The sequence below is a fragment of the Drosophila ananassae genome, chromosome XR, assembly GCF_017639315.1.
Source record: "Drosophila ananassae strain 14024-0371.13 chromosome XR, ASM1763931v2, whole genome shotgun sequence".
In the NCBI taxonomy this organism is placed as follows: domain Eukaryota; kingdom Metazoa; phylum Arthropoda; class Insecta; order Diptera; family Drosophilidae; genus Drosophila; species Drosophila ananassae.
The window spans coordinates 18,458,206-18,477,145 of NC_057932.1; the positions used below are offsets into that span (position 1 = coordinate 18,458,206).

At 44.3% G+C, this 18,940-nt stretch overlaps 2 protein-coding genes across 3 annotated transcripts; one reads left to right on the forward strand and one right to left on the reverse strand.

The window, feature by feature from the left end:
- Positions 1-2,336: 2,336 nt before the first annotated feature.
- Positions 2,337-18,940, reverse strand: LOC6504429. Of its 2 annotated transcripts, XM_001966962.4 has the most exons (10): positions 18,225-18,940; positions 10,901-11,729; positions 7,550-9,848; positions 7,365-7,491; positions 6,030-6,670; positions 5,866-5,961; positions 5,675-5,809; positions 5,098-5,621; positions 4,880-5,038; positions 2,337-2,697 (listed from the first exon to the last, which is right to left on the reverse strand). In XM_001966962.4, the coding sequence occupies exons 2-9, from the start codon at positions 11,719-11,721 to the stop codon at positions 4,903-4,905; spliced, it is 4,779 nt and encodes a 1,592-aa protein (XP_001966998.1). In that variant the 5' UTR covers positions 11,722-11,729; positions 18,225-18,940; the 3' UTR covers positions 2,337-2,697; positions 4,880-4,902. The 2 variants fall into 2 exon arrangements, with proteins under 2 accessions (XP_001966998.1, XP_014759466.1); XM_014903980.3 differs by lacking the exon at positions 2,337-2,697 and having other exon boundaries at positions 4,476-5,038; positions 11,099-11,729; positions 18,225-18,937.
- LOC6504489 lies at positions 12,991-13,594 on the forward strand. The gene has a single exon (XM_001966964.4). It carries the CDS (start codon positions 13,078-13,080, stop codon positions 13,393-13,395), a length of 318 nt encoding a protein of 105 aa, XP_001967000.1. The 5' UTR covers positions 12,991-13,077; the 3' UTR covers positions 13,396-13,594.

The window sequence follows — 18,940 nt, forward strand, 5'->3', positions numbered from 1 at the left end:
TTTTTTGAAACAGTTTTTTGTGAATATCTCGGCCATTTCGCATCCAAGCCAGGATTGCGATGGGTCATAAAATGCGCAAAAAAAAGGCGCATCGACTGGCAAACAGGACCATTTAAAATGTCAAAGGGAACACCAAAGGGAAATTAAATTACCGGGACACGTCAGTTTTTATAATTTGGAATGTGAATATCTCGGCAGTTTCAAGGCCGATCTGAAAATGGAGTACACTTTTGGAACCAGGACCTTCATATCCTTCGATCTGCATCAAAGGATTTCGGAAATCGAACAGCTTAGTGCTAGGCGGCAGCTGTATTTTCGGATTGGAAATTCATCAGAATGTGTGACGTGGCCTACGATTTCAGGGGAATCCTGTGATGCAGTCCGAAGGATATTGATGTCCTGATCCAGGATCAGTACTTCGCTTCCAGATCGGTTGAGAAATGGCCGAGATATAAACAATTGAAAATATAAAAATATTCTTTTTAGCCAAATTTGTTTACCACTCGGTGTTAACTTGGCCAAGACCAGATCTTGTTAGCCAGGTAGGAGGGCCGTATTTTTGCGCATTTTTTGAGCTATCACGATCCTGGCTTAGACGCAAGATGGCCGAGATATTCACAAAAAACTGTTTCAGAAAATCGAATCCACCTACTAGTCGTTTCTGTTCGCCTAGTACTTCGAGCCTGGTAGCGGCCGAAAATTAACAATTTTTCAGCCACTTTAAGCCGTGACGTCACGGATAGGGCTTGGATATGTGACGTCATCACTAAGTGGTGTCTTGGCTACACTGGGTCGTGTCTTGGATACAGGTTTGTGTCTGAGTTTTCAAAGTTCGCGGGGGCGGGCAAATATTTTTGAATTTAAATTTTAAATATAACGGATCCACAGGCGCGGGCGGGAAACTTTTTTTTTCAAATTTGAATTTAAATATAACGGATCGAAAAAATTCAATACATTAACCAGGACATCTAGGACACAAACCTGTATCCTAGACACGCCCCGTTGTAGCCAGGACACCATCCAGTGGTGACGTCACGATCAGAGTGACGTCACGGCCTAAATTGGCTGAAAAATTTTCAATTTTCGGCCGCTACCAGGCTCGAAGTACTAGGCGAACAGAAACGACTAGTAGGTGGATTCGATTTTTTGAAAATGTTTTTTGTGAATATCTCGGCCATCTTGCGTCTAAGCCAGGATCGTGATAGCTCAAAAAATGCGCAAAAATACGGCCCATCTATGAGACTAAGAAGATCTGGTGTTGGCCAAGTTAACACCGAGTGGTAAACAAATTTGGCCAAAAAGAATAAACATTTAATTTCAAGTGTTTATATCTCGGCCATTTCTCAACCGATCTGGAAACGAAGTACTGATCCTGGATCAGGACATCAATATCCTTTGGACTGCATCACAGGATTCCTCCGAAATCGTAGGCCACGTCACACATTCTGATGAATTTCCAATCCGAAAATACAGCTGCCGCTCAGCCCTAAGCTGTTCGATTTCCGAAATCCTTTGATGCAGATCAAAGGATATGAAGGTCCTGGTTCCAAAAGTGTACTCCATTTTCAGATCGGCCTTGAAACTGCCGAGATATTCACATTCCAAATTATAAAAACTGACGTGTCCCGGTAATTTAATTTCCCTTTGGTGTTCCCTTTGACATTTTAAATGGTCCTGTTTGCCAGTCGATGCTCCTTTTTTTTGCGCATTTTATGACCTATCGCAATCCTGGCTTGGATGCGAAATGGCCGAGATATTCACAAAAAACTGTTTCAAAAAATCGAATCCACCTACTAGACGTTTCTGTTCGCCTAGTACTTCGAGCCTGGTAGCGGCCAAAACTTAAGAAATTTTCGGCCACTTAAGGCCGTGACGTCACAGCTTGAGCTTCGATGCGTGACGTCACAACTGGGTGGTGTCTTGGCTAAATAGGCCAGGATCTTCGACATAGGTTTGTGTCCTAGATGAGATGGTTTGTGTCTTGGCTAATAAACATTTAAAAATTCGTCCACTTACTAGTCGTTCCTGTTCGCCTGGTACTCCAGGCCTGGTACACGTGGCCACAATGGACTTTTTTCGAAGGCTCCTAAAAAAGTGCAAGTCATTCGGAAAATAAAAAATTATTGAAAATTCAGGAAAAATCAGGAAAATTCAGGAAAAGCTCTAAAAAAATTGAAAAAACTCTGGAATATTTAAAAAATTTAAAAAAAATACAGAAAATTTTAGAAAATTCTAGGAAAATGGGAAAAATGCGGAAAAACTTGTGAAAATTCATGAAAATGGTTAAATTTGGAAAAATTTGAGTTATTTGGTACCCCCCTTTAATAAAAAATACACCGTTTTTCAACTTTTTATTCAATTTATTAAATATCATACAGGCTGATAGACTATACTAGATTATAACTAAACAATATCTACTATATCTAATCCATACAGATGCTTAGAAATATATGGTTAACATTCTGGAGATGCTGATTCGCCACTTTCGCCTAATTCCAATGGGCGGGCACAGGTTCCGACGACACGTAACTGAAGATCCTCCTTGGGTTGTGGGCGATGATCCTGTGACGAAGAAGCTGATCTTGATCCCTCAGGCGCAGCTCATAATCATCCAGTCCGTCATTCATCAGTCTACCATCAGCATAGGTCCGGTTTCCACCTGCAAATCGTCGATGGAGTCGTCGTTTTCGTTGAGGACTGCAAAGAAAATAAAAATTTGAACATCTATTATAATAAAACATCAAAACATAAAATATCTATATCTAAATATAAATAATAAAAACACAAACGTCTATGTAATTTCTTGGTAATCTAGGTATTGCACCACTTTGCAGAAATGGAGCTTCTAGAGCTTATATCTCAGCCATTTGTAGCCCGATCTGGCAATGCCCTACATTTTCGGAATCAGCGCCCCAAAATTAGTCGAAATGCACCCAAAGATCGCCGAAATGGGACAAAAAAATTTTACGCGAAAATCGAGAAAAAACGTGATGTAACCCCTTTCCATTTTTTCAAAAATCGGGTCGAAAATGAGTTGTTCGATTTCGAAAAACTAAAGATGCAGTTCGAAGGACATTCGAGTCCTGATTCAAAAAATGCACAGCGTTGCCAGATCGGTTGCGAAACGGCCGAGATATGAGCTAGAGAAAGTACACGTTTTTCAAATGCCCATATCTCGGTCATTTCTCCTCCGATCTGGCAATGCCCTACATTTTCGGAATCAGCGCCCCAAAATTTGTCGAAATGCACCCAAAGATCGCCGAAATCGGACAAAAAAATTTTACGCGAAAATCGAGAAAAAACGTGATGTAACCCCTTTCCATTTTTTCAAAAATCGGGTCGAAAATGAGTTGTTCGATTTCAAAAAACTAAAGATGCAGTTCGAAGGACATTGGAACGCTGATTCCAAAAATGCACAGCGTTGCCAGATCGGTTGCGAAACGGCCGAGATATGAGCTAGAGAAAGTACACGTTTTTCAAATGCTCATATCTCGGCCATTTCTCATCCGATCTGGCAATGCCCTACATTTTCGGAATCAGCGCCCCAGAATTAGTCGGAATGCATCCAAAGATCGCCGAAATCGGACAAAAAAATTTTTCGCGAAAATCGAGAAAAAACGTGATGTAACCCCTTTCCATTTTTTCAAAAATCGGGTCGAAAATGAGTTGTTCGATTTCGAAAAACTAAAGATGCAGTTCGAAGGACATTCGAGTCCTGATTCCAAAAATGCATAGCGTTGCCAGATCGGGCCAGGAATGGCCGAGATATGAGCTATAGGAAGTACACGTTTTTCAAATGCCCATATCTCGGTCATTTCTCCTCCGATCTGGCAATGCCCTACATTTTCGGAATCAGCGCCCCAAAATTTGTCGAAATGCACCCAAAGATCGCCGAAATCGGACAAAAAAATTTTACGCGAAAATCGAGAAAAAACGTGATGTAACCCCTTTCCATTTTTTCAAAAATCGGGTCGAAAATGAGTTGTTCGATTTCAAAAAACTAAAGATGCAGTTCGAAGGACATTGGAACGCTGATTCCAAAAATGCACAGCGTTGCCAGATCGGTTGCGAAACGGCCGAGATATGAGCTAGAGAAAGTACACGTTTTTCAAATGCTCATATCTCGGCCATTTCTCATCCGATCTGGCAATGCCCTACATTTTCGGAATCAGCGCCCCAGAATTAGTCGGAATGCATCCAAAGATCGCCGAAATCGGACAAAAAAATTTTTCGCGAAAATCGAGAAAAAACGTGATGTAACCCCTTTCCATTTTTTCAAAAATCGGGTCGAAAATGAGTTGTTCGATTTCGAAAAACTAAAGATGCAGTTCGAAGGACATTCGAGTCCTGATTCCAAAAATGCATAGCGTTGCCAGATCGGGCCAGGAATGGCCGAGATATGAGCTATAGAAAGTACACGTTTTTCAAATGCTCATATCTCGGCCATTTCTTAACCGATTCCAGAAATGGCCGAATAATGTTGAATACATTTTATTTATCACCATTACATATTCTTAATTCTGGAGTGTATAAGAATTGAATAAAATGGCTTAAACTACAAAATACACATATGAACGTACATAAATGCAAACCCAATAATCGCGATTAAGAATTACATTAAAGGTATTACAAAAAATTTAACTTTACTCTAATTTGATGCAAGGCGGCCTTGTCTAAATAAAAATCAGCTAACTAGCTAGATTGAAGACAAATGGCGTAAAAGTAGACTTAAATATTTACAATTTGGATTATCAAATGAATAAATGTCATTTATGTACAAAATATGCGGCAAAAAAAAACATGTTTAAGCTAATTGGCGAATTGCATAAAAACATAATGAATATAACTAATTATTGCATATAAATTCTGGGATATCTACACGAAAGCTTAAGAATTGCGTTCCTATTTGATGATGATTTCGGCTGGTGGCAGGATGTTGTCCCCGTAGAGGCAGTACCAGATGCTGGAGTACCAGATGGTCCGATCCACCCACTCGCTGCCAGCCAGGACATGGCCGATAAAGGGTGCGTCGCGCGATCTTCAATAGAAAGAGTTGATTTAGTGTTTAAATATTACACAGGATTTGTATGTACCCACCTCATTATCTGCGCCTGCGTACGCTCCACAAAAGTTATGGCCCAGCTCCAGGGGAAGTCTCTCTTCCGCTCGCATCCCAGGTACGCCGTGCTGCTCTGCAGAAAGATCTCCCTCACAATGGTGGTCTTGTCGTTCTTATCCTTCTTCGAGACCACAATCTTGCCATCCCTCAGTTCGCATTGCAGGTTCTTGAAAGTCTTCGTCCTGGAGTCGGCGAAACGCAATTCCTTGCCAGGTGTCACGGTGGCCAGATTCTTAACGGCACGTTGGATTTCACGCAACATCTCCACCGGACGCACCACCAGATAGTTGTGCTTGCGATCTTCCTCCGGCCAATAGGACCAATTCAGGATCACGTCGAACACTTTGGTGTCGTGATGCAGGGGGCGTTCCAGGCTGTCGTTGAGAATCACTTCGTAAAGGGTCAGCTGGTGGGTCGGCAATTTCATTTTTGCGGAATATTCACGGCACAGCTCGTAGGCAGTTTTGGTGGGCGAAATGGTGGCATTTACCTGGGTTTTTTCCTAAATAATCAAAGGATTAATATAAAAATTAAGCAGGAAATTATAAGTAATACTTCGGTGGTATTATCCGGGTTGGGATTGAGGCTGATCCAGATTTTAATGTCACCCGACTGCTTCACTGCATCCTTGAGTGTCTCGGCGGCGGCGTAGTACTTTTGCAGGCATGCCAGCATGGCCTGTTCGCGTTTCTAGAAATTAAAAAAGAAGATTAATTAAAGGATCCTTTTTGAGCTATTTTACTCACCATTTCTTCGGCGCTGCAGGGGAATAGATTCTTGTAGAGCAGTATAAGATCGCTCAGGACGTCCGCCTCCTTTTGCGAATAAATCAATTCGTCGCTCTGTAAATATACAAAAAAATAATTAATTAGTGAAGGATAAATGATTAGGAAACCGAAAATTAGCTCACCTTTTTGGCCAACAACGTGGGACCCCAGATCATGGTCAGGTTCTGGACACTCATCTTGTTTTTGGACTGCTGGGAACTGATGAACACCAAATGGTTGACAATCCGTCGCAGTGTTTCCCTTTCGATGGCCGAAAGTCTGGCCAATAATTCCCGGTAAATGGGAATCTTTTCTGTGGCCACGGCCAGCTCAGTGACAAATACAAAACTATCAGTTAGCTTGCCGAGCAAACGTTCTGGCAGATCGCGCATAAATCGCTTCAGCACATTGGCCACATCGTGTTCGTTGTACTCGTTCCTGGTTATCTCCACATTGAAGGCATCCGCTCGGAAGGCGCTCATAAGCTTGTGCATGGAGTTCTCCGACCCGGACTTACGGTATATACCCTCAGACATGGAGCCATGGATGTAAACAAAGTTGATACATTTATCCACGATTACGGGCACATCGTAGCGGGTCAGCTGTTGATCTCCCAGAGAGAAGCCATTGTTGTGGGCCACCTCGCGGATGATGTGACGCCAGATCTTGGTCTCTCGAGCGGAGCTCATGATCATATAGACGGAGAACGGCGGACAGTCGATCATTAGCATAGGTCCGCTTTCCACGTGCAAATTGTCGATGGACTCGTCGCTTTCCTTTAGGACTGCAAAGAGAATATACATTTTATTTTAATAATATCAGAAAATAATTTCCAAAAGCGATCGGGCCAGAAATGGAGATTCAATATCCCATATCTCAGCCATTTCTCAACCGATATGGCAGAGGCGTACCTTTTTGGAATCAGGGTCTTGATATTAGTCGAACTGCATCTAAAGTTTTTCGAAATCGAACAAAAAAATTTTTCGCGAAAATCGAGAAAAAACATGATGTAACCCCTTTCCATTTTTTCAAAAATCGGGTCGAAAATGAGTTGTTCGATTTCGAAAAACTAATGATGCAGTTCGACGGGCATTGGAACGCTGATTCCGAAATGGCATGCTGTTTCCAAATCAGTTAAGAATTAACAAAGATATGCATAAAAACATCTTCATGAAATTTAAATTTTGGCGGGTTGGCAAAAGCCACGTTTTAATGGTAATTCTGTGCGCTGTAATAGGCAATTTTGCGTGCTGTAAACGCAACATTGTGTGCTGTTAAACGCACGAGCTGTAAAGCGAAGTTTGGTGTGCTGTTACCGCGCAAAAGCAATATAACTATCGATAAAAATATCGATACATTGAGGTTAGTGTTGGAAAATGTGATGGGATGGGCAACCGCCCGCCATGAATTTCGATTTAAATGATACAAATGCGACATGTTACAATGAGTGCTTAAACTTCTATGCCCTGATTTCTTACCTATGCAGCGGGCTTTGCGTAGATCCATTTTTTCAACGTTTCCATTGGACTCACTGACGAAGATCAGACGACGCTGGCTCTTGCGAAGTACCAACCAGGTGCCGCTCCACTCAGAGGTGATGGAATTCTAATAAAGATTAAGAAATATCAGCGTTTATGTTGATTTAAAATGTGGGAACACTTACCTTGAGGTAACACCAACCGGCGCGATAATAATGGCAGGTGTACTTCACCGGCAGGCTGTTGGTGAGGCTTTCCAGGATCTTCTGCATCCAAACGCCCCGTTCGGACTCTTTGCCCACACCATATAGGTGGGATACTCTCTGCTGCTTGACATTGCCGGACGAGTTGCTGGTCATCAGAAGGTTCGGATTCGAGGACATTACATCGCCGGCTCCATTGCCGTTTTTGGGCTGCGATGTGGTGATTTCGAAACAATAGAAATGGGTGGCCGTATCAGTGACCCGGCTATTGCTGACGCACTGCAACGTCGTGATAGATTCCAGGGGTATCATCTCCCTGGGCGTTTTCATCTCCTGGTCGAGGAACGTTTGGAACTGCCGATCCCGGAGTATCGCCTTGCGGTTTTGCATCTCCTTGAGAATGTCCTCCACGACGCCGGTGGGAAAGCGCACCAATGGACCCTCGTAGCGCACCAGGAGCGGCGACAAGCTGGGCCGTGGTACCATCTGGAGGGCCACCTTCAGATCGGACTGCCGCTGGTTCCGGAAGCTGGCCTTCCGCTTCATGGCGTCCATCTTTAGCTTGACATTCGAAAAGGCGTTTATGGTTTGCCTGAACCGCGAACCAATCGTATTCCGGTTCTCTGGATCTTTGCTGGCCTCCTTGGAGTTGCCTCCAATGGCTTCCAGATAAGTGGGCGGACTATCGCCCTCAATGTTGCTCGGTGCCTTGCCGGTAGTGGCGGGGCTGGAACTGGGGGAGCTGGCGGTGGCGGTGTTCTCGGCCACAAACCAATTGGTGCGGTTTCTGGACGAGCTGGCCAGGTCGACGATTGCGCTTCCCTTGCTGGCGGGCTCCGGCACTTTGCTCAGATACGGCTTGACCCTCTCCTCGTCGCGTTGCCTCTCCTGATCGGAGTCCAGCATGTTCTCCATGCTATCGCTCAACAGATGGGCATTCTGGTGGACAATCTGCGGCTGTTTCGGCTGCGGGCTCGGAGGACTCTTGCAGGCGGTGGCCTCCTCCTCGGAAGTGCACATGCTGACGTCGTCCTGTTCCCTTTTGATGGTTCCGTAGGTGTCCTCCTCCAGCAGATGCTCCAGCAGCAGGAGCTCGTTGCTCTTGTTGGAGCGCGACAGAGTGGAGGATTTGCTGTGCAGGGGATCGAACTCGAGTATGAGGTCCTGGGGCAGGGGTGCTCCGCCCACGGCTCCCTCCAAGGACTCGCTGCCAAGCTCCGAGTCCTCGCTGATGCAGGCCAGCTGGTCGGTGGCCTGGTTGGGGGTCAGGAGGTTGCTGCGACTGCTGCCGGCGGTGGCCATTTCGAAGAGCTTGCCGTAGGTGGCCTCCTGATTGGCGTAGACCGGTTCTGGCGAGGACTCATCCGAGTCCTGGTCCTCCTCCTCGCCGTAGAACTGCCACGAGTCGCTCCTGTCCGGCTTGGGGGTGTTGGCCTCGGCCTCTAAGTTTTTGGCGGATAACAGCAGGGACTCCTCTCGCTCGGCCAGCTCTGCGGCGCGATTCAGTTGCTCCAGCTCGGCGGAGTCCACCGGAGGACGCCGCAGCTCGATGTGCTCGTAGTTCTTCCGCCGCTTCTGTCGCACCGGCGGCTGCATGGCTGCCGCCTCCAATCGGAACTGCTCCGACTGCTGGGAGAGGCGGGGTGGCGGGAAAGCGGGCATCGGCAATCTGGGTGACTCGTCTCCGTTCCCCGACGAGGAGGAGGAGCTGGTGTTCGCCGGCGCCTGCTGCCGCGGATGATGGCCGCGCAGCTGGACCCGCTGGGCCGCTTCCTGGGCGAGATTCCTGGCCAGTGGCGAGGCACTGGGCGACGGACGCGCCCGCAGCGCCTCGTCGTAGCTGGGCGGCTTGCCCTGCTGCGACTTGGGCACTTCGTAGCACTCCTCCGGCTCGCCATCCTGATCCTTGGCCTTCGCCCGCTCTCGCAGATCCGGCATGGCTCCGTTCCGGTTCAGGGGACTGGAGAACTGGATCGTGCTGAACACCTCCGTGTTGGCGATGGTCTGCCGCCTGTCCAGCTCGTCCTCGCCGCCGGCTGGCCCGCCCTCGGGCGATCCTGCCTTGTTCTTGGTCCTGCCCAGGCTGAAGTTGGAGCCGAAGCGCTTGCCGGCGTGCTTCAGACTCCGGCTGGCATCGGCGCTGAGATTGCTGATCGCCTCCGTGGAGCTCTTGAAGTTCTTGTCCAGCCGCTTCTTGGCTCCCTTGGCCTTGAAGGTGATCCGCTCGCCGATGGCCTCGCCCAGTAGCTTGGAAGTGGTGCCCAGTGTTCGCAGGAGGTTCCTAAAACGGATCAGAATTAGTTTCCTTTATTTTTAATTCTTAATTTTTAGTAAAAAGTAACCAACTCTTGTAGTTTAGTGTTAGTAGAAAAGTCCAAAAAGCCAAGTCCTGGAAAGGGTTAGACTACAGAGTGTTTCAAAAGCCAAAAAGTGTACAAAAAAGCATTTAAAGAGTAGTAGTTTTCAATCTATAACCATAACCTTGCTCTAAATAGAATATTTCAAAAGAATTATTTCCAAAACCAAAGAAACCTCAACCATTTAAACTCCCATTAAGAGTGTGAAGAGCGGTCTTCGGAAGCAGTCTTCTGCCCTCCTGCTTCCTATTTTTATCCCAGCTCCTTGCCACTGATCTTGAACAGCCTCCAGGTCTGGCTCTATTTATAAAGTTGCCCCAGGAACTAAACCGACAGCTGCTGCTGCCAGGTGATTTATGGATCTTAAATGGAATTGAATCGAAGGATCTTCCGCTGGGAAGTACAATAATAAAGAAAAAATAAATTAAAAATAGAAGAAAACAGGAGGACTACTTGGCCCTCATTTGTTTCCCCAAAAAGTGCTATCTAGATATTCAACAAAAGCCTGAAACTCTAAAGATTATCTTCCGATAAGATATTATCGCCTATAAAGATAATATTCTAGTCGAAATATTTGGCAGTTAAATAAGAAAAATTACTACCAGAAAATGATTATTTTACGATGTTTGCTTTTCTCTCAAATATTTGACTTAAAAAATATTATTTTTTAAAGAGGTTCTTGGGGAGATGACCTCTTGACCTTCACCGCAACCATGGATATTATTTTTTAAAGATTAGTAGCGAAGAGAAAAGTATTTAAGAGTTAGTTTCTACTTAAAAAAAATATTTAAAATATTTCTAGTATTAAAAATCTTGCAAAAAACCTTAGGCCATTAATTTCCATTTAAAAACAGGCCCTAAAAAATGCCAATAAAAAAATTAAGATAGGGGGGAAGTGTGGGGAAACAAAGTGCAATAACCCAGAGGGGTGGAGGGGGAGTGGAAAGGTCAAAGGTGGAATATTTTTGGGGTTTACTTGTCATCCTCCTCTTCATCATCTTCTTGGGATTCTTGGCCCTCCCGGCTGGCGGACTTTTCGGACGACGACTGGCTGCCGGTATCCGGAGGATCCTCATCCTCATCCCCATCCGCATCCGCCGGCTGGGCAGTCTGCGGATCATCCGGCGGATCATCCGGCAATGGCAATGGCAATGGCGATGGCGTCTCTACGTACCCGGGTGACTGCGACTTGAACTTGCCGCTCTGGGAGCTCTCGCTGCAGTCCAGCGAGGCGTTCGACGCGTACCGCGAGTCCTCCCGATCCTGCCGCTCCTCGCCCGCCCTCCCAGCGCCGCCTCCCTGGGTGGCGGCACTGGTGGTGGACATCTCACTGCAGACGGAGAACCGCTGCTCCGCCGGAATGTTTAGCGGCTTGGGTGGGACTTGGGGCGCCGCCCGCACAGCCCTCAGTGGCACCGCCTCCTCCACTTCCGGTTCCGGAGGCAGTCTCTGACGTGGCGCTGGGCGGGGCACGGCGTACTCCGGCTCCAGGACATTCTCGTTGGCATCCGGCCCGTAGATCGGCTGCTGCAGGTCCACGTTGCTCTCCTGCAGGATCAGCTTGCTGTGTCCGCCGGCCTGAAGCTTCTTCTCCGTGCAGTTGCCATGGAGGTTCTCCGCATCGATGTTCAGTTTCTTGAGGTTGTTGTTGTTGTGGGTGGTGGTGGTGTTGCCGCCAATGTTGTTGGTGGTGGTGATGGTGGTGCTGGGGGGCCGTAGCTCGATGTTCTCGTAGTTGCCGGGCCGCAGTTCCGGGTAGAGTCGACGTGGAGCGGGAACGGGACGAGCCTGCTCCATGGCAGGATCTGGAAATTAAAAGAAAATATTAATTAAAAATTATACAAAAGGGTTACAAAATATTATAAAATTAAAAGATGTAAAATTCTCATATAACTTATGATTCTCAAAACTGTTACGAACTCTTTCTTAAAAAATAATCATTTTTTATCCAATATAATTACAAACATGACCCACTGTCCAGTCTATATCAGGCCCATTGTACTTACTAGCTTTTAAGAAAAAAAACCCCATCTAGAGAGCCTTGAGATCGAACCGAAATTCGAATATCGAACCTGGACCGAAGCCCCCAACTTCCACCTCAGTCTCAAGCCGGAGAGCGCAGCTAGAAGTTTAAAATTAAATATAAATTTTGCAATTTTATAGAGTTTGTTAAAATTTTAGGAATTAGTTGAAAAATTCAAGTGTCAAGTTTGAGGAACAACTGCCGAACAGGATGGACGCCAAGAAAGAGCTGAAGGAGGCCATCGAGTACTTCGAAAACGTGACCATCACCCAGGTGCACCTCCGGACGGACAAGTCGCCCTGCTATGTGCCCCTGAAGCCCTCGGAGGAGATCCCCTCCATGGAGAAACTCTACGCCGCCCAGCCCAGTCTCCAGGACGCAGGGGCGCGTCTCAACTGGCTGGGATTGCCGGAGGAGGTACTGGACATGGACGTCGCTAGCGCAGAGCCTGGAGAGGAGCAGGAGGAGATGGAGGACTCCACTGCCAATGGCTTCAATGTCTTAAAATGCAAGGACCTGGTCCGGAAGGATCCCTGGCTCATGTTCTTCACGGGAGTGGAGACGGACCTCGACTACCGGGGTGCGGAGCGGTCCGGTTCCATGGTCGGACGGCATATGTCCGGGGGCTTCTTCCTCAACATGCAGGTCATCTCTCGCTCGTCCTTCGCCCGCCGGGCCGCCAAGATCCTGCGACGGGCCTACGAGGAGATGTACCAGGAGGGGCCAGAGGAGAAGGATGCCAAGGACCTGCCGTCCAAGGAGGCTGCGCCACCAGCTCTATAGTATCTAATTGGTCTTGATGGTCCACCTTTTCGGAATAAATCAGTTTCAAAATGAGGTTTCTAGAATCTTGTTTCTACTTGTTGGACTTCCAGGGTTTCCAGGTTTATCCCAGAGTCGTAAAATAGGATCCCCAAGATCACTGGACTTTAGGGTTTAAAAGTCATGCCCAGCAGGCCTCGAGAAACCCCTAATTTAGGGCCAGAAAGGGGTCAGGTACTGGACTCTCTACCTAGAAGGGTATTTTTTAGGGTTACCCCAGGTAGGCTGGAGTGGTAACCCTGGCTGCATAAAAGTCCCTCCTCCCAGGACCTGCCTCGCACTCTCAAAGAGCACCTCCAACCGCAAACATGTCGCAGAATCTGACGAAAATCTGGAGCCAGCTGGTGCAGCTGCTCCTGCAGCTCTTCCAGATGGCTCTCTACTGGAACGAGGAGAGGCCCCAGGAAGTCAGTCCCTCCAAGGAGGAGGCCGCTCTCAGTCCCCGCTCCCAGGCTATCGAGTCCTTTGCGGAGGAGCAGAACCAACGGCTGGAGAAGCGGGCTCAGGAGTACGCCAAAGTGGAGCTCCTTCATCGCATTCTCGTCCAGCAGCAGCTGCAGGAGCTGGAGCAGCGGCGGCGCATCCGATTGCTGCTGGCCCGCAGGCGACTGGAGTTCGCCAATTAGCTCGCCGGCAATCATCCCATAATTTATTTAGATTTAAATTGTGCTACTTATGGCTTTAGTTTAAGTGGAAGTGCATTTTTAAGTGGAAATTAGCCGGAGGAGAGTCTGGCATTAGAGTTAAGAGCCAAGGGACTGCTAATCTCTAGATATTAAAAATAAAAATAAAAACAAAAAACAAATAAAAAGTATGGAAATTAAAGACACGTGTGGACATTTCTTTGGGGCATCCATCTTCGATCTCCAATCGAGGCTTTCACTTTCCGCTTTCCAAGACAGCCAGGCCTGGCGGGAATTCCTATTTTTTTTACTTTTTAAGATTATTATTTTAGACGAAGCTCTAGAGCTCTCAGTTCTGACTCCAATCTTGTGATATCTTGCTGTATAATGGCTTTTGAAATGCCATTAATTTGGCGGAGGATCTATGTAGTTCTCTGCCTCTCCAGGCCTCCCATTGCTCGCCAGTTCCCTGAACTCTTCTGAACTTCCATCCCGCGGGAAGTGCCTCCTAAGGGGAGTCAGAGCCAGAGCCATCCCCAGTCCCAGTCCCAGTTCCAATCTCAATGAATTTGTTTATAAACGTTTAAGCGAATCGAGCGAGGAGCCATTGTGTGGGGATTGTGGGGTGGCTGTTTCTGGTCTCTGGACAAGTTGGATGAACTTGGGATGAGTCAGAGCGCTCTGCTTCCCGGGAAATATACATATGTGGTGAGCCACTACTACTACTAGTACTCTTCTGTTCCGATGATTAATTCCCTCTGGCGTGCAATCGAATATCAAATTTTCACGCTCCCCACTGGCCCATCCAGTCACCTATTTCCTGGCTGGGATCTGGCCATACACTTTCCCCTGGCACTGTAGCCATATACACACTATATAGTAGTGATATATATAATATATATGTGCTCGGCAGATATCGCTTGTATTTTTAGTGGCCGGAGAGCGAGTGCCGGCGGGCGATAACAATGACGATGATCCGCACCGCGAATGATAATTGCTGAGGTCTCTGGGCGATGAGGTGCCCACTGCCCACTGCCCACTGCCACAATAGATCATGAATGGGAAATAGGACTTACAAGGGCTGGAAGTACAAGACAGATAGGGATCTATACCCCCAAGGCCCTAAGACTGATTGATTTTTGGAATAAAGTAAAAGTACTGCTCTCTTATCACTTCCTCCAATTATTGGGAATATTTTTATGAATTGATTTGAATTTGAATGAATTTTTTGGTGACTCTTCGGCCTACTACACTGTGGGAAATGGCTGCAGATCATCCCAATCCGGATCATCCTCTCCCACTTCAATGCCTCGCTTCACTTGTCACTGAAACTGCGCTCCAGTTTCGCCCAAACTGCCCATTAGAGCCTCTAATGGCGCCCACTTCCGCCAAACCACACACTCTTGTCGCCACTGACTCTGGCTGGAAAATGTTTCTAAAAAAATGACAAAAATAAAAAATGAAAAATGCAAACACAACCATGAATATGAGACACTCTCGCGGGCATCTGCAATTGGATCGCTCTCCTCGTCCGAATGAATCACAAGCCGAGTGCTTCGTATTTGTCTTTTTTCCATCTTTGTTGCTTTGTTATTTTTATTTTTTATTCTTTATTCATTTTTTGTTAATTTTTTTTTCAAATTTCTGCCAACAGCACATTTTCCGCCGACCAAGAGCAATGCAAGTGTCCAACTTACCACACCAGGGGTTAGTTTTTTAGGGCCAGGCTAGGCTTGATGGGATTTATTTGATCGATAATTACCGATAGGCAGTTGGAAACTAGGAGAAATATTTGTAATTTTTAAAATATAAAAGGGAATAATGTTTCAGGAAAGAGAGTTCTTAGTTTTTTAAGTAGGTTTTTAAAAGTTTCAAAAGGAAAAAGTAGTTTTTTGAGAAGTTTCATTTAAAATTGAAAGTTTACACTTTAAATTCAGCTCATAAATTTTTAAAAATGTTTTCTAAAATATTACTGTATTTATTTAAACTTTTTCAAAACAAAAACCTGAATAAATTCTAAGCTGAATAAATTTTTAACAAACTATGCTCTTAAAAAATACTCGGAATGGATTGAAAAATATTGGAATAAATTAAATTGAAGCACATTTTTCCTTTAAAAAAAATATAAAGAATAAAAGGGTTAAGCATTGTTTATAAAATTAAGAAGTATTCTGTAGAAACTATTATTTTTTAGACATTTTTAAATGCCATTATTTTCAAAAATATTATTTTTCAAAAATATATTCTTAGAAAAAACAGAAACTAGGTCGAAAACTTGATAAAAACTAGTTTAAATATTGAAAAGAGATTATTATCTGTCAAAGTCTTTTGAAAAATTGTTTTTGAAAATTATTCTTTGAAAAATAAAAGGCCCAAGAACAAAGAGAACTACTGATAAATATCAAAAAAAGACCCCTATCTATTATTATCTTATATAAAAATAATAAAAATATATAGAAAATATATTGAGAAAGGGCCAAAGCCGATCAAGAACCTCTATAACTATTTCCCAAACACTGTAATCTTCGGATAAACATTGAAACCCCCTTGTGGACCTCCCAGAAGAGCCACTATCTGCACCTCCAGGGTCCATCCCGTACAATCTAGTATGAATCACTGGCCAGAGTTGAGCTTTGTTTTTATTTTTATTTTTATTTTTATTTATGTTTGCAACGCTTCCAAAGCGATAAGCGCAAAAATAAGCTGAATCGCATTCTGCTTATTCCTGAAACTCACAATTCAGACTGCAAAAGTGGAGTGGAGTGCAGGAAATGGGAACAGATAGCTTGGCACTCGACTTAACGCTTCCCTGGCCCCAATTATATAAGAAAAGTCTGAAAAAAAAAGGGGGGAAGCCGGGCCAGAAGAAGCCCCAGCTCGATTTCCAAGTTGTTTGACGGCATTTTTTGTGTCGTGTGTGTGTCTGTCCATCGTGTGTTGCCATCGATTGTGATTTGTGATTTACACACAGAAGTCACACACGGACACAGGTGTGCCGGCACACACTCACACACTCCCAGGTATTCGACAAGACAGGTACGAGTCGCCGCGCCTGCGCAGACAGCAAAAAAAATGGAAGTGGAAATAGGACTTGAGGTATGGGGGGTAGTAGACCCGTAGAATCGCCCGATTACCTGGCACCTGGCCGGGGGGTAATGGGTCGATAAACGGGGAAGACAAACAAACAAACAGATCGAGTTTAACCAGCTTATTACCCGAAAGAGGGTAACAGTTTCCAGGGGGATTAATTAGGAGGCTTATTTCGAGGAGACTTTGTAGTTTCTGACATGTTTTTAGAATTCTAAGCCATTTGGTTATCGATTTTATCGATAAATGTGCCAGAGATCATGCTTAAAATGCCTATAATCGATAATGTGTTGAGAAAAGTTATATTTTGTTGAGAAAAGAGCTTTAAAATTAAATATTTTAAACAATTTTTAAGCCAGAAATACAAATTACAATTAAAAAAGTATTCAACAAAGCCAAAAATATGAAACTAGTTGCTTTTCTTTATGAAATTTCAAGGAAAAAGTAAGTTTAGGATTTAAAATATAAACTATAGACTAAAAAATAGAACAAACTCTGCCATAATTTTCCCAAAAAAAAAGAAAAATAAATTCTATTGATATTTTATCGACAAGAGCCGTCCATGAAAGTCAAAGGGAAAACTGGCCAGCTTAATGAGTTTATAATTGGTTTAATTGCCAAACAATTAAGGAGCCATTGATTCGATGGAAAGAGCAACAGAAATGTGCCAAAAGTCAGTAAAAGGGGTAGCCGGAGGGAGGCATTGTGGCAGTTTTGTGTCAACAGGTGACTGACTGACTGGCTGACTGTTCTGATCTGTTCTGTTGCCTGGAAAGAGCAGCCACTACTGGAAGGGGATCTCTCTTTTTGACAAACACCAGTGGCTAGTGGCTAGTGGATAGTGGCTAGGGCCCAGTGGCTAATGCCAATACCCACACAGATTCGCAAAAATGGGAGCGATAAGCAGTTATGGGGGAATAGTTACACCTGAGGTCGCAAAAAGTGCTGTTTTTTGTATGGAAGATTCTTTAAAAAATAGTACTTTTAAGAGAGCCAGGCCTTAAAGGCTTGGAACAATGGAAGAACTTGTTGCAAAATTATTTTTGACATTTTTTAAAAATATTAAATGGATTATGGAAATGGAAATGTTTGTAAATGGATTAAATTAAGACTTAGAAGTAAAAATAAATGGAAAACAATCAAAAATCACTATAAATTACTATAAAGAAATGAAGAATAATATTTTTTTTCAATATTATGTTTGAAAAATCACAAAAAGTGGTGTTTTTTGAGTGGAAAACTGTTGCAATAATATTATTTTTGAAAGAACTTAGCCTTAAAGGCTTTGAAAAAATGTCTCAAATTGTTTTTAAAGTTTTTTTTTTTTAAATTCTTGCAATTAAAAGACAATAAATGGATTGAAACTAAAAATATATACAAAAATTATAAATTACTATAAATTTTATAGTATTAGTATGTTTAGTATATTTTAATTACTAAATACTATAAATTACTATAGATTCTCAGTCTTATCTCTGCGGTGTTATCATTGCCGTAAAAAAAAGTATTCTAAATATGTGGAATAATGGCACCTCTCTCATGGAATATATATTGATTAGAAGGCATTTATTTGAAAAATGGCAGGAATATGGGGGAATATAGGGGCGCCCGCTTAGACCAGCATTTTGGCCCGCTTCTCTCCGGTGGTTGATTTTAAAAGAAAGAGTTTCGTGTGGTGCAGAAAATCCATATGTGGTGCAAAGTCATAAAAACCATAAAATAAAATACAAAAAAGTAACTTTTACCTTTCGCTTTTTCTTCGCCGCCAGCCAACCAAATTTCGTATGCAATTATGCGTGTTTTTTGTTGGATTTTTTTTTTTTTTTTTTTGTTCACAAAACAACAAACACAAGAAAAAAACACAAAAAACTTGAAAAAAGAAAACAAAAAGAGATAGGTGGGAGGGGAGGAGGGGGGTAGCGATTGTCAAGTCTGATTTTAAGATTTCTCACACATATTGAACAGATATTGGGGCGATCAGTGTTGTTGTTGGTTCAATTCCATCGATTGACACACTTTGGCAAGCATTATTCGCTTTGCGGCTGTTTTGCGGCCCGTTTGTGTTATTTATTTATGATTTTCTGAATGAATCACTTGCACTGCCCCTCTCGCCACTCGATCGCACACACACACACCGACACACACCTTCACTGGCATTGTTTGTGTTGCCGCGCCCCGTCCTGCCCGATAATGTGATGATCAGCCAGTCCAACAACTGCTTAAATGACACTACACACTGCACCAGTTGCTGCAAACTGAATTGTTTTGTATAATCACTATCTGCCGATCCGCAGCTAATTCCATTCTTTGTTGTTCTGATATTCACTAGTGGTGGGCAAGCTCTGTAGCGATGGGCGAACGCGATGTCGATGGGCAATATAAGTAATCGATAGTGATGAGCAATAGAACACGTCATGGGGCGATAGTGATGGGCAATAGAAGAATTCATGGGGCGTTAGAG